Genomic DNA, 12,422 nt, shown 5'->3' on the forward strand with positions numbered 1-12,422 from the left:
CGGGGGGTTATGGTCGGACAAGGGGGTATTCTCCCGGGGGCTGGTGGAAGCCCTGAAATGGTGGGCTTGCGAAGCCACTCTTGTACAGGGCATGCCCCTACTGAAACCGGATTTTCAGTTCACAATAGTGAAGGACGGCTTCCCAGGTGGGTTGGGGGGCGCACCTCGACCAGTCGCAGGTCCAGCGCCTGTGGTCTCGGTAGGAGATTTTATTGCACATCAAAGTACTGGAGTTGAGAGCGGGAATTCACATTACAGTTTACCATCTGCAGGGGGTCCAGAATGTGCAGGCAGTCGCTCTCAGCAGAAAGGGGGGCCGGGGGCAGTTGCACTAGTGGAAGGTGAAGGAAGAGCAGGTGACGAGGATCTTCCAGAAGTGGGGGTTTCCCCCTCTCGACTTATTTGCCACGCCAGAGAACAGGCAGTGCCCATTGTTTGCCAGCAGAGTGGATCATCCAGAGTCCAAAGGAGACGCTTTCTCGTTCCCGTGGACGGGCCTCTTCGGGTATGCGTTCCCTCAGTTTCTACTGATTCGGAGGACAATCCACTTGGTGCACAGGTACCTATACAAAGTGATCTTGGTCGCCCCATTCTGGCCCAGGCAGACGTGGTTCTCAGATCTCCTTCATCTCGCAGTGGAAGAGACACTTTGTCTGGGTGCAAAGCAGGATCTGCTGTCGCAGGACGACGGGAAGAATGTGGCATCTCTCAGCCAAGCTGCATGGCTCCTGATCACTTAGAGTTCGGTCATCTAGGTATCTCACAGGAGTGTTGTCGGATCCTGGAGGCGGCAAGGGCACCTTCCACTAATATCTCCTTCATTAGAAAATGGGCGATATTTTGTGCCTGGTGCGAGCAGCAACCGGATGTGCGGCCGTTGGACGTTTCGCCGGCCCAGATTCTCCCATACCTGCTGCATCTTGCGCAGTCTGGCGTTGTCTTCAATCAAAGTACATTTGGCGGCCATTTCCAGATTCACCAGACGGCGCCAAGCTACTCCTCTGTTTAGTGACAGATTGGTTAAGCACTTTCTGAAAGGGCTTTATCGGACATTTCCCCCATAGAAAAGGTTTGCTCCTGTATGGAGTCTCAATGTGGTTCTCTCTGCTCTCATGAAACCGCCATTTGAGCCCATGTTGACGCGTCCTTGAAGTTCCTCTTGTGGAAAGTCGCTTTTCTGGTTGCAATCACATCTGCCAGAAGGATTTTGGAGCTTCAGGCGCTGGTCATTGGCCCGCTGTACCTGCGATTCATAAGAGATAAGGTTCTCCTGTCTACTAATCCGCACTTTATACCGAAAGTGCCTTCAGCGTTTCACAAACATGCTACAATTGCCTTGCCCTCGTTCTTCGCTAAGGCGACCACGCCAGCGGAAAGAGCTCTGCATTCCCTGGGCATCAAGAGGGCACTGAAGTTTTATCTGGCCCGTACTCAGAACTTCAGGAAGTCGAAACAGCTGTTTGTGGCTTTTGGTCCCTCAATCAAGGACTTTCCCGTTGAGTCTCATCCACAATTTCGTTTTGTCACGGGAAAGCTGGCAAGCCCTTGAGGGGCACTCCTAAGGCCCTTTCTGCAAGGTCCACGGCGTGGTCGGTACTCTGTGCTGGAATACCACTCAGTGACATTTGCCCGGCGGCTTCTTGGGTGGTGCCGCATACCTTCTCCAGACACTACTGCCTGGGACATCAACATATGGAAGATGTGCAGGTGGGACGGGTGGTCCTCCAACGCCTGTTTCAATAAGATAGGCTTGCAGCTTCCGTTTCTTTTGTATGTTTATTCTATCACTTGTTGGTTCTGTTATCATGCATGTTGTTGGATGTTATCCTTTGTGTTCATGGTTATGGCCTGGGGGCATGGGATTGGTTTGCCTGTCATGCACCGCCAGTGGTTGGTCATACTGCTATGTAATCTATTCACAGCATGTGAATCCAGGAAAGGTCCAATGCCTTCATTCGGGTTTCCTCTACTTTGGGGGGTTAAAATCTGAAGGGAAGCTGCAGGGGCAGAGCTATTTATACCAGACGTCCTATTGGTGTAGCCTAAAGCACCCAAAAAGACGTCGATAGGACACTAAAGTGTCAAGGTTTTCCATAGAAAACGCTAGGTTAAAGTTACAGAGGTTTCCCAGCCTGATGACAGGAAATATTGACAGCATGTGAATCCATGAAAGATACCAAAGCTGGAGACGGAAACATGGTTCAATGAGGCGTCACATGCTATTTTTCATCTCCTGGTTCCTCAAGGCTATTCGATACAAACCATTAATAGAACAGGAAAGAGAGGACGTGGCATAGCAGCCATTAGTCGGGTACCACTTAAATTATCCCATTTGCAATCATTACAGTGGGATGACAATACTCAAATAGGGCATGCTTGTATACAGTGCACTCTAAAGAGAACTATAAAAATTCTTGATTCTTGATGCCTGTCTCTCACCTGCTAACATCAAGTGAGTGCAATGACTTTTTTTGCGTGACTTTCTGGTCTTTGGAGGAATGCTGGTAACTCGATGGATTGTTTCACGTGAAATTTAGAAGTGTATTTTGATGAGAAACTGAGTGTTCTCAAGACCATTTTGTCTTTCCCTGTAGAAGAACTGTTTGTGACTGTATAATAAAGGCTGCAGTTTGCTCACTCTTCTTATTCTTATAATTGGTTATTTATAACGTGCTTAATACCCAGAGGTTTTTATGCGCGGACCCAGGGATCGAACCTGTGTTGCTCCGCAACATCTTGCTTCCAAGGCAAGCGTTTTGCACCTCAGCTATCCTCTCGAGAAGTGATAGCAATGAGGAAGGCAACTGTATGCATTAGATGTGTAAATTAACTTTTATTACTGATTTTGAAAGTTGGTAGCATAAGCCCATGCAAATCCTTATTTAGGTCCCGGCCTAGAACTGTTCTAGCAACTGGTTGATGAAATGTCTATGCTGCCTTCCGTGAAGGCCTTTACCACTGACACCCACCACCAGAAAACCTTGTGCTGGGAGGTGATTTACACCGCCAATGCTGCCAAATGTGCTTTACCAGCACACCTTTGCTAGTTAGCAGTGGCTGAAAACTGGGTAGTGCCTATTGTACTAGAACATTGATGTCGATCGATTTCCTTAGCCGTCCGTTTCTGTCGTGTTACCGTCTGTAAGTGAGCCCCCCAACTGAGCATGGGCGTGACCATTGTGATGGTCATTTGTACTGGGGCACTTGAAAAAGTTTGTCCGTACAACATCTTTTTTGTGTTCCACGACTGCAGACTTTCCACACTCTTACTTAAAGCTACCACTGGTTCTCCAGCATTGGATCTTCATAGATTCATATGCTGTGAATATTCCCTGTTGTCAGACAGACGAAAAACTGAAGGGGCCAGAGAGGGGTGTTGTCCCCCGCAGAAAACCAGTTGTCACCAGGGCAGAAGGCAGCAAACCAACGGAAGGACAAAAGCACAAGCGGTAAATCAAGGTCAGTGAGAGAGGGCAAGGCCTTGTCAACAGAGGGGGGGGGGTGCAAAGATCACTGGAGTCGCACGGCAGGAGGCACAAGTACCTCGTCGTTGGCCACTCCTAAAGCACTGAAACACGGGTCAGTGGAGGCCGTTGAGGCGCAGAAGGCGCCCAAGCACTCCATGACCACAGACAAAGAGCAGCAAAAGTAATGCAAAGCTAGGCCGCCGACATTGACGAAACAGCAGGCGCCTGACCCTTTCACGACGCCACATAGAACTAAATCATCAACAACATCTCACAAATCTGGCTCGTCCACAACGCTCCACAAATCAACCCTGTCCACATCTCTCCAAAGGTCCAGCTCATCCACGACACCTGACAAAACCAGCTCGTCGATGACGCACCGTAAACTGAACTCATCGACGAGGAAGGCCATGGACAAAGACTACACGGGCACAGCCCCGTCAACCTGCCGTACAACCTCATCAGCGGGGAGAGACACACCCCTGGGTCCCAAGAAACCACAGAAGGAGGGCCAGTCGAAGACAACCCTGTCAACAGGAGGACGGGAACTTGCTCAGGAGGTGCAACCTCCTCAACTAGATGAGACCATGCAACACATCGGCCAGGTCTCCACTACCCAGTACTCAGAGGTTATACCAGGGGATATACTACAGTACGAGGTGGATACTGACTTTGAGGCGCAGCATCAACAGTCAGACTCGGAACTGTCAGTGATATTACAGGAGGAGGCTCCAGCTAGCCCGATAACACCAAGGAGCCATATTCAGGAAGGGGACCTAACTGTTCGATAGCCACAAGAGGAGGCAGGTCCGGCACTGCGACAGCCACAAGCAGAGGCAGGCCCAGCTCCACCCACAGATCCCACCCACCTACAAATTCAGCAAAGGTAGTTAAGGGTGCTGTTAACCAACCCACAGGCCCTGATATCCATGCAGGTCCTCTTGTCCCTGCAGAGGGTCATCGCCAAGCTTGATGCAGCTCTGATGAGACCAGGGATGCCGGCCTTACCACCACCTCAACCAGCGGTACCACAGGTACCACAACAATCTCTGGTCTGACCCAGGTCCACTTCGTGGGGAAGATCAGCAAGGTCCTCCCCTTCCGGAAACAGGCCTACATCGCAGGGAAAATCAGCAAGATCCTCCAGGGGGCACTCGCAATCCAGGTCTAATTTCTCCACCACCCCGCTCCCCCAAACCCCCTCCCTCAACATCCCCCGCACTTCTACCAGTATGCAGGGGCAGGAGTGGGACGAGGAAGGCATGGACAAAGACTATACGGGCACGGCCCTGTCACCCTGGCATACAACCTCATCAACTGGGACAGACACACCCCCGGGTCCCAAGAAACCACAGAAGGAGGGCCAGTCGAAGACAACCCTGTCAACGGGAGGATGGGAACTTGCTCAGGAGGTGCAACCTCCACAACTAGATGAGACCATGCAACACATTAGCCAGGTCTCCCCTACCCAGTACTCAGAGGTAATACCAGAGGATATACCACAGTACGAGGTGGATACCGACTTTGAGGCGCAGCATCAACAGTCAGACTCGGAACAGTCACTGATATTACAGGAGAAGGCTCCAGCTAGGCCGACAACACCAAGGAGCCATATTAAGGAAGGGGACCTAACAGTTCGACAGCCCCAAGAGGAGGCAGGTCCGGCACTGCGACAGCCACAAGCAGAGGCAGGCACAGCTCTACCCACAGATCCCACCCACCTACAAATTCAGCAAAGGTAGTTAAGGGTGCTGTTAACCAACCCACTGGCCCTACTATCCATGCAGGTCCTCTCGTCCCTGCAGATGGTCATCACCCAGCTTGATGCAGCTCTGAAGAGACCAGGGATGCCGGCCTCACCACCACCTCAACCAAAGGTACCACAGGTACCAAAACAATCTCTAGTCTGACCCAGGTCCACTTTGCGGGGAAGATCAGCAAGGTCCTCCCCTTCCGGACACAGGTTCACATCGCAGGGAAGATCAGCAAGGTCCACCAGGGGGCACTCGCAATCCAGGGCAATTTCTCCCCTCCGGCCCCAACATCCCCCGCACTTCGACCAATAAGCAGGGCCAGGAGTGGGTCACTAACACTAACCTCTCCATTAGGCAAAAGGAGCTGTACCATTTCACCACCAACCTGATCGGTGCCGGAAAAAGGGGAGCTAATGAATACGGATGCGGACAAACCCCACCACACCACATCCTCGTCAATCCCTCCAAGAAGGGACGATGATTGGGACACCGATTTCCCCCAGGACGAGGAATTGGCTAAGCCATCTCCCCCTGACGACATCAGACATGGTTCCATTCTACGGTCTTGAGGGCGTGCAAGGAGTTTGGTCTCTGAGGATGAGAAGGAATGTTTTTTTTTTGTTTTTAACCATATGGATAAGAGGAGAAAAGCAGTGGTCTCGATTCCCATCCTCGACCATGTCTGGCTTTGGCCTCTGAGGATGAAAAGGAATGTTTTTTGTTTTTAACCATATGGATAAGAGGAGAAAAGCAGTGGTCTCGATTCCCATCCTCGACCATGTCTGGCAGGAGGAAATTAAATCAAAGAAGCGACCGTTCACGATTCCAGCAGTGAAAAGTTGTCTCGACAAAAAGTACAATCCACCAGAAAATGCACCGAAATGCCTCACTTGCCAGACATGTCCCAAGTCTGTGTTCTCGGCAGCGGCAAGCTGCAAAGTTAAGTCCGAAAAACAGAAATGCGCTAAACCACCAGACAATGAAGCACAGAAGCAGGACACTTTTGCTAATAAAGTCTTGGCGATTGGAGCCACGACATTAAGGCAGCCAACTTCCTAGCCATCATAGCCAGGTCTGCTAGAGAGATGTGGCATAAATATGCACCAATCCTGGAGCACCTCCCAGAGGAGAAGCGTAAGGAGGCAAAGGCAATCATGAAAGAAGAAGAATCCTCCAACCTGGGTTTTAACATGGCGGTGGACCTGGTGGAAACCTGTTTTAAACAAGTGGCCAGCAGAGTGGTCCTACGAATACAAGTGTGGCCCTGATGCACCTTTTCGTCAATTCAGGGGAGCAGCCGGCAGAACATTCACGTCCTCATCCAACAAGGGACGTCAATATTCAAGAGGTTCAGCATATTATTCCCAAGGGTACACGAGAGCTTATCAAGGGTACCACAAATCGAAAGACTTTTGACAAAATCAGCACTGCAAGCAGCCCTCCGGATACCAAAGGGGACGGTAGGGAAAGACCCAACAGTGACAATCCATCCACGGCGCCCTGGGAGGGAGGATCTCCACGTTCGCCCGAGACTGGAGAGACATAACAATGGACAAATGGGGGCTGGATGTGGTAGTATACAGGCATCTACTGGAGTGCAAACACCCCCTCCCATACCTTCAAACCACCAAGCACAGGTGCACAAAACCGTGCTCCTACGAGAAGTGCAGCTAATGCTGCAAAAAGGGCCATAGAAAAAGTCCCCAGGGACCAAAGGGGAAAGGGAGTGACCTCCCGATACAGAGTCGTCCGCATACCGGACGGAAAATGGAGGCCCATTCTAGACCTAAGGAGGTTGAACAAATGTATAAAGCGCTGAAAGTTCACTATGATGACATTACAGCAGGTTATAGAAGCAATGCAGCACCACGAATACCTCGCATCCCTGGATATCCAGGATGTATACTTTCACGTACCCATCCACCCAGGGCACCGGAAATGCCTCCGGTTTGTGGTCGGCAAATCGCACTACCAGTTCATGGTCCTGCCATTCGGCCTGAAGTCTGCTCCCCGTGCCTTCACAAAGTGCCTCGCGCCAGTGGCTGCCAGCCTGCGCAAACAACGGCACCACGTCTATCCTTATTTAGATGACTAGCCTGTGTGGGCCCCATCCAGGCAGGGAGCACAGTCTTCTATAGCAGCGACAATGGGCCTATTACAAGCATTGGGCTTTGCCATCAACTACAAGAAATCCTTCTTGCAGCCCACCAAGAGGCTGATATTCCTGGGAGTGGAATTCTCCACCCAGGAGCCCAGGGTGTGTCCCTCCATCGACAGATTAAATACCCTTGTGGATACTAAAGACATTCACACCGAACAAAGGGAAAACAGTGCAACAATGCATGCAACTGTTCAGGACGATGGCGTTGTGCATACCGCTTGTCTCACACTGCAGGCTTTATATGAGACTCCTACAAGAGTTCCTAGCAAACCGGTCGCAGACCACCGGATCATGGAGGGGGGGGCAAAGTGCGTATCTTTCTCAAGCTGCGCTCGCTGCTTCAAGATGGGGTAATAAAGCCAATGTCTGCAGGGGGAAAACGTTTCAAGATCCAAAACCCAACAAAACTTTGGTTACAGACGCCCCCCTCCAGGGGTGGGGCACTCACATGGACGAACTACATGTTAAGGTACTATGGATGCCCCAGGAGGCATACCTACATATAAATGTACGCTAACTCTGAGCAGTTCGATGGGCACTGAAATCATTTATCCCAATACTGGAAAACCAAAGGTCAAAGTCCTCACAGACAACACCACCACAATGATTTATCTGCGACAGCAAGGAGGAGCGAGATCCAAGACATTGTCCAAGGAAGCCCAACTGACATAGCACTGGCCATTGCTCACGGGATCAGCATTCAGGCATTCCACCTCACGGCGATACAGAATCAGACGGCGAACAGCCTCAGCAGAGAAATGTCACAGAACGACAAATGGGAGCTCGACTCCTCGACACTGCAATCACTGTTCCAATGCTGGGGTTGACCAACGGTAGACTATTCGCCACGATACACAAGTGTGCCAGGTACGCTAGCAGGCCGCCCCAAAAGGGCTCAATGGGAAATGTGTTTGCTTTTCCATGTGACGGCATCTTCGCGTACCCGTTCCCGATCTTATGCAACACAATACAGACTATCAAGCGGCACTGCTGCAAGGTGATCCTCATTGCTCCAAACTGGACTCGCCAGACCTGCTACTCAGATGTGGTTCAGCTCTCCCGGACATCATATTGCAAGGGAAAGTTGTGCACCACAACCTCAAATCACTTTGCCTGACGGCATGGCTCCTGACTTCGCAGAGTTTGGAGGCCTGAACATATCACAAGAGTGTAGGCAGGTCCTAGAGAGCTCCCGCCACTAACAAATCCTACCGCCTGAAGGGGAAGCGATTTTGCGAATGGTGCATAACCCAACGCTAGCAACACAAGGAAGGGGCTGAACCCATTCCGGGTGGTGCCACAGGATATACTGCCATACCTTCTAGACCTGGCCAAATAAGGCCTTGCCCACAACTCCATTAAAGTGCACTTGCCAGCCATCTCTCTGTACACCAGTCGCGAAAAAGGCATATCCCTCCTTGGACGCAGACTCGTAAAGCATTTCCTCAAAAGCCTTTTCAGAAGTTTTCAGCAAGGTGGATCTCGTCGGCCATTGTCTTCTGCCACAAGTCAGCGGGGAAGTCCCTCCAAGCTCACCCACATGCACATTCGACAATCGCTACAGCGGCTTCCGCGGCATGGTGGTCCCGATCGCAGACATCTGCCAAGCGGCCACCAGGTCAGTGCTGCAAACTTTCACGAGGCACTACTGCCTGGAGAAGCAGCATGCCAAAGAAGTGTGCACAGGGAGAGCAGTCCTACAGCGCCTTTTCGAATAAGGTACGATCTTAAATTTGCGGTAAGGTGTGCTGGGTGGCTTTTACCTGTATGCACCTGCAGTGTCTGTATACTGCTACATAGTTTATTCACAGCATGTGAATCTATGAAGGATCCAATGCTGGAGAAGATGAACGTTTCTTACCTGTAACTCCTGCTCTCCAGCTTTGGTATCTTTTATAGATTCACATGCGCCTTCTTTCCACTCGTCAGGTAAAACCACCTACAACCCAGGGACATCTGGTACCATGGGGTCAGAAAAGAAGAAGAAGAAGAAGAAGAAGAAGAAGGAGAAGGAGAAAAAGAGAAGAAGAAGAAGAAGATGAATAATCCCTTTTGGTGGGGACCTAAAACATCCATAACAACGTTGTTAGGCTACACAATTTAGGTTCTTCTTGCCTAGGTCAAGGGGAATCAAAAAGTAACCAAGGATTCCCAGCCTGACTGGAATATTCACAGCATGTGAATCTATGAACTATACCAATGCTGGAGAACATGAGTTACAGGTAAGAAACATTCTCCTTCCACCCAGTCCCCTATCGCTTGTTACCATACTGGCTCCATGTGTAGTGTTGCAGTGGTAGTGTTCCGATGAACCACATAACCTTTCTCAGTTATCGAGTGAGAATGCAGATACAGGTAAACCACTTTCCCGAAAAAGCTTTCATTCTCTCTTTTTCTAGGGGTATTCCTTTGCTGCTTCTGTGTCCATTATTGCCCCCAACAGGAGTGTGGACTTCATAAACATAGTCTCCTGGGCAAGTATACTATAGTGTTTGTGAACTTTCCAAATATTCATGCTCTGTAAATACTACTTCTGAGAGGAGTTGTAGGATTTAAGCACTAGGCTGGTAAATGTATTGTCTGATTTAGATGGGACATGGATACCAAATTCTTGAAATCGCCCTGTTGCAATGAGAAACAGTAAAAATATTATCATGAGCCATCCAGTTTACATAGATTTGTATGCCTGCATCTAGAAAATCTAAATGTGTCATTTTTATATGAGCAGAAAAATATCAAAAACAAAACGTAAATGCTGTCCAATGTCATTTGTTCAAATCAGCCAGAAGGACAAAGCAATGTTAACGTTGGCTATTGGGTGCCCATTTCTTCAGTATCCTCTTGACACTTCCGCATTTGAATGAACTCTCACTGAGAACTTCTTAAGTCTGCAGAACATAAACTTAATCGGCTCTGAATTGCTGCAGGATAATTATGCATTTTTTACAGAAAGTATTAGTATTTCCTGTTTTTAGTGTTTACATTTTTTAAACATTAGTTTTCCTTCATTTAAAAAATATGAATATGTATTCATCATTGTTTTCACTTCATAATTATCAAGACTATCCAGTGTATACAAGAAGTTGCTTTTATTGCTGCATGTGTGACATGTTAAAGCTGCAGAGTCAAAGTATTATTTGAAGCAATAATTTTCTGATAAAGCAACATGTTACTTTTATTTTAAGTATAACTTCTCTTTTGTCACCAGCTTCGAAATCTAAGTTGTTTGCATTGTCTTCTTTAGCTTAGTCCACAGATTGGTTTCACTGCAATTTTAAGGAAAGTCAGTTTCCCAAATGCTTCAGGAAAAATAGGTCAACCTTCTATAAACGTACAATGAAGCCAACGTAGGATGTATTAAGATTTTTAAAAAGCTGTGTAAAAAAGAGGTGTGCTGTGCAGTAGAGTAGTGAGGTACTGGGGAGGTTGGGTGCAATGCTTAGCGGGGTTCGCTCGAAAAGGTACACATTGGTTTTTTGTAAAGTGAAAGTAATGCAGCCTAACTCAGTAGAGAGCGTGGAGAAAACATGGGAGGCAGCCTTTTCTACAAATATGCTGGTAAGTGAGCCTGAGAAACTTAAATATCTGTTTTGGGCACAAGTAGGGCATGCATCCTACAGGTTTGTTTTATCACTACTTGTGCTTGAGGCATCTCCTACTAACAAATGCAGCAAATGCGAAAAACGCATAACATATTTCCCTCAGAATGAAAACTGAAAGATGCTAAATAAAAAAATAAAATACTATCTCCAGCAATGTGAAAAGGGACAGTGCTTTTAGAAGAAAAGACGCTCCCAAAAACAACACAAGGCAGTGATCAGAAGACTTGCTCATACACACAGTGAAAAATAATTAGATTGTATCTGCAGGACTGAGGATTCAGAGCCAATTTCATTTAAAATGTAAAGAAACATGGTTTGAGCGGATTACTTGATAATAAGAGAGGTAATATTAACTTTTACTTTAGACAAATTGCAATATCCATACTGGTTACATCCTTCTAAAGATTATCAATCAGTAGGAGGATCTCCTGGAGAAATGGTCCTAAAACACAGTTGGCTCTGTATCAGAAATCAGCAAATGGTGCAGTGTTGTTAAGATTGGTAGGTCTGTGGGTAATTGTCAGTAGCAATGCTGTACTGTACTGGCTTTGGACTATTATTGAGGGTACTTAACTACTGCTTTACTCTATTCCACACCCACAGTTAATGTCCTGTGCCTTCTGTTTCTGTTTGTTTGCAGGAATTGGTGTCCATAGATCACGGAGATGGTCGCACAGGAGATATGACAGTTCTCGGCCATGTAAAGCATAAACTGGTCTGCTCACCCGACTTCGAGTCCTTGCTGGAATACAAGCAGCGATGAGAGATCCATGATGTATACTCCACCATGGCACTCCTAATACCTCACCAAGAACGTTGCAGGATCATTTGACAAAGCATTGTGATCCAAGGGGTGACTGAGTTGAAACCCTAAACTGGTCTACTGACCAGCCTTCAAAATGTATGAATCTGTATATAACATATGTATTTATTCATTAATGTCAAGCCAAATTTGTACAGATTAAAGTTTGCTAGCATTTGCAAGAATATGGGCCAAATGGTGTCTGTTGATGGTCGTGAATGTATGATTGGACGAGGTCCTTGGTCAGCATCTCTGTGGTTAGGTGTGTATTTGACTGGTGCACTTATTGGTTCAGAAGGAATAAGACATGCTCATGCACCACACTACCGGTTTTAATAATGTATGGAAGGCTTTGACGCTCATTAACCTGAAGAAGACACTTGTTTTATCTGTCAACTTTCCCATGGACTAGAATTGGCTTTGCTTTTTACGGCAGTGATTGTGGAGTTTTAATTGAAATGGCTTTTCTAATGGATTGTGTCCTCCCACGGATGTACCAGATATCTTGCTTGCAGCTTCTGAAATGTTTCGACTGCAGGGGGCGCTGTGCGTCATCAACTGCGTCCCTCGGCGGCGTCCATTCTGTCTACGCTTATATAAATGGTATGCACCGTGCCCGTTGCCTGAGTTCGGTTA

The 12,422-nt window shown here is 48.0% G+C and overlaps 1 protein-coding gene across 3 annotated transcripts in view; it reads left to right on the top strand.

Annotated features, from left to right (window-relative positions):
* POLR3D (RNA polymerase III subunit D) overlaps positions 1–11,971 on the top strand; it is a 244,833-nt gene extending 232,862 nt beyond the window's left edge. For 2 of the 3 annotated variants that reach the window (XM_069617751.1, XM_069617752.1), the window contains exons 9-10: positions 9,782–9,856; positions 11,625–11,971. In XM_069617751.1, the coding sequence (XP_069473852.1) occupies positions 9,782–9,856; positions 11,625–11,747 (198 nt within the window). In that variant the 3' untranslated portion in view covers positions 11,748–11,971. The remainder of the gene's footprint in view (positions 1–9,781; positions 9,857–11,624) is intronic. The other variant, XM_069617753.1, reaches the window with a different exon arrangement.
* The last annotated feature ends 451 nt before the right edge of the window (positions 11,972–12,422 follow it).

This window comes from Ambystoma mexicanum, chromosome 10 (assembly GCF_040938575.1).
Source record: "Ambystoma mexicanum isolate Mex_15411 chromosome 10, UKY_AmexF1_1, whole genome shotgun sequence".
Classification (NCBI taxonomy): Eukaryota; Metazoa; Chordata; class Amphibia; order Caudata; family Ambystomatidae; genus Ambystoma; species Ambystoma mexicanum.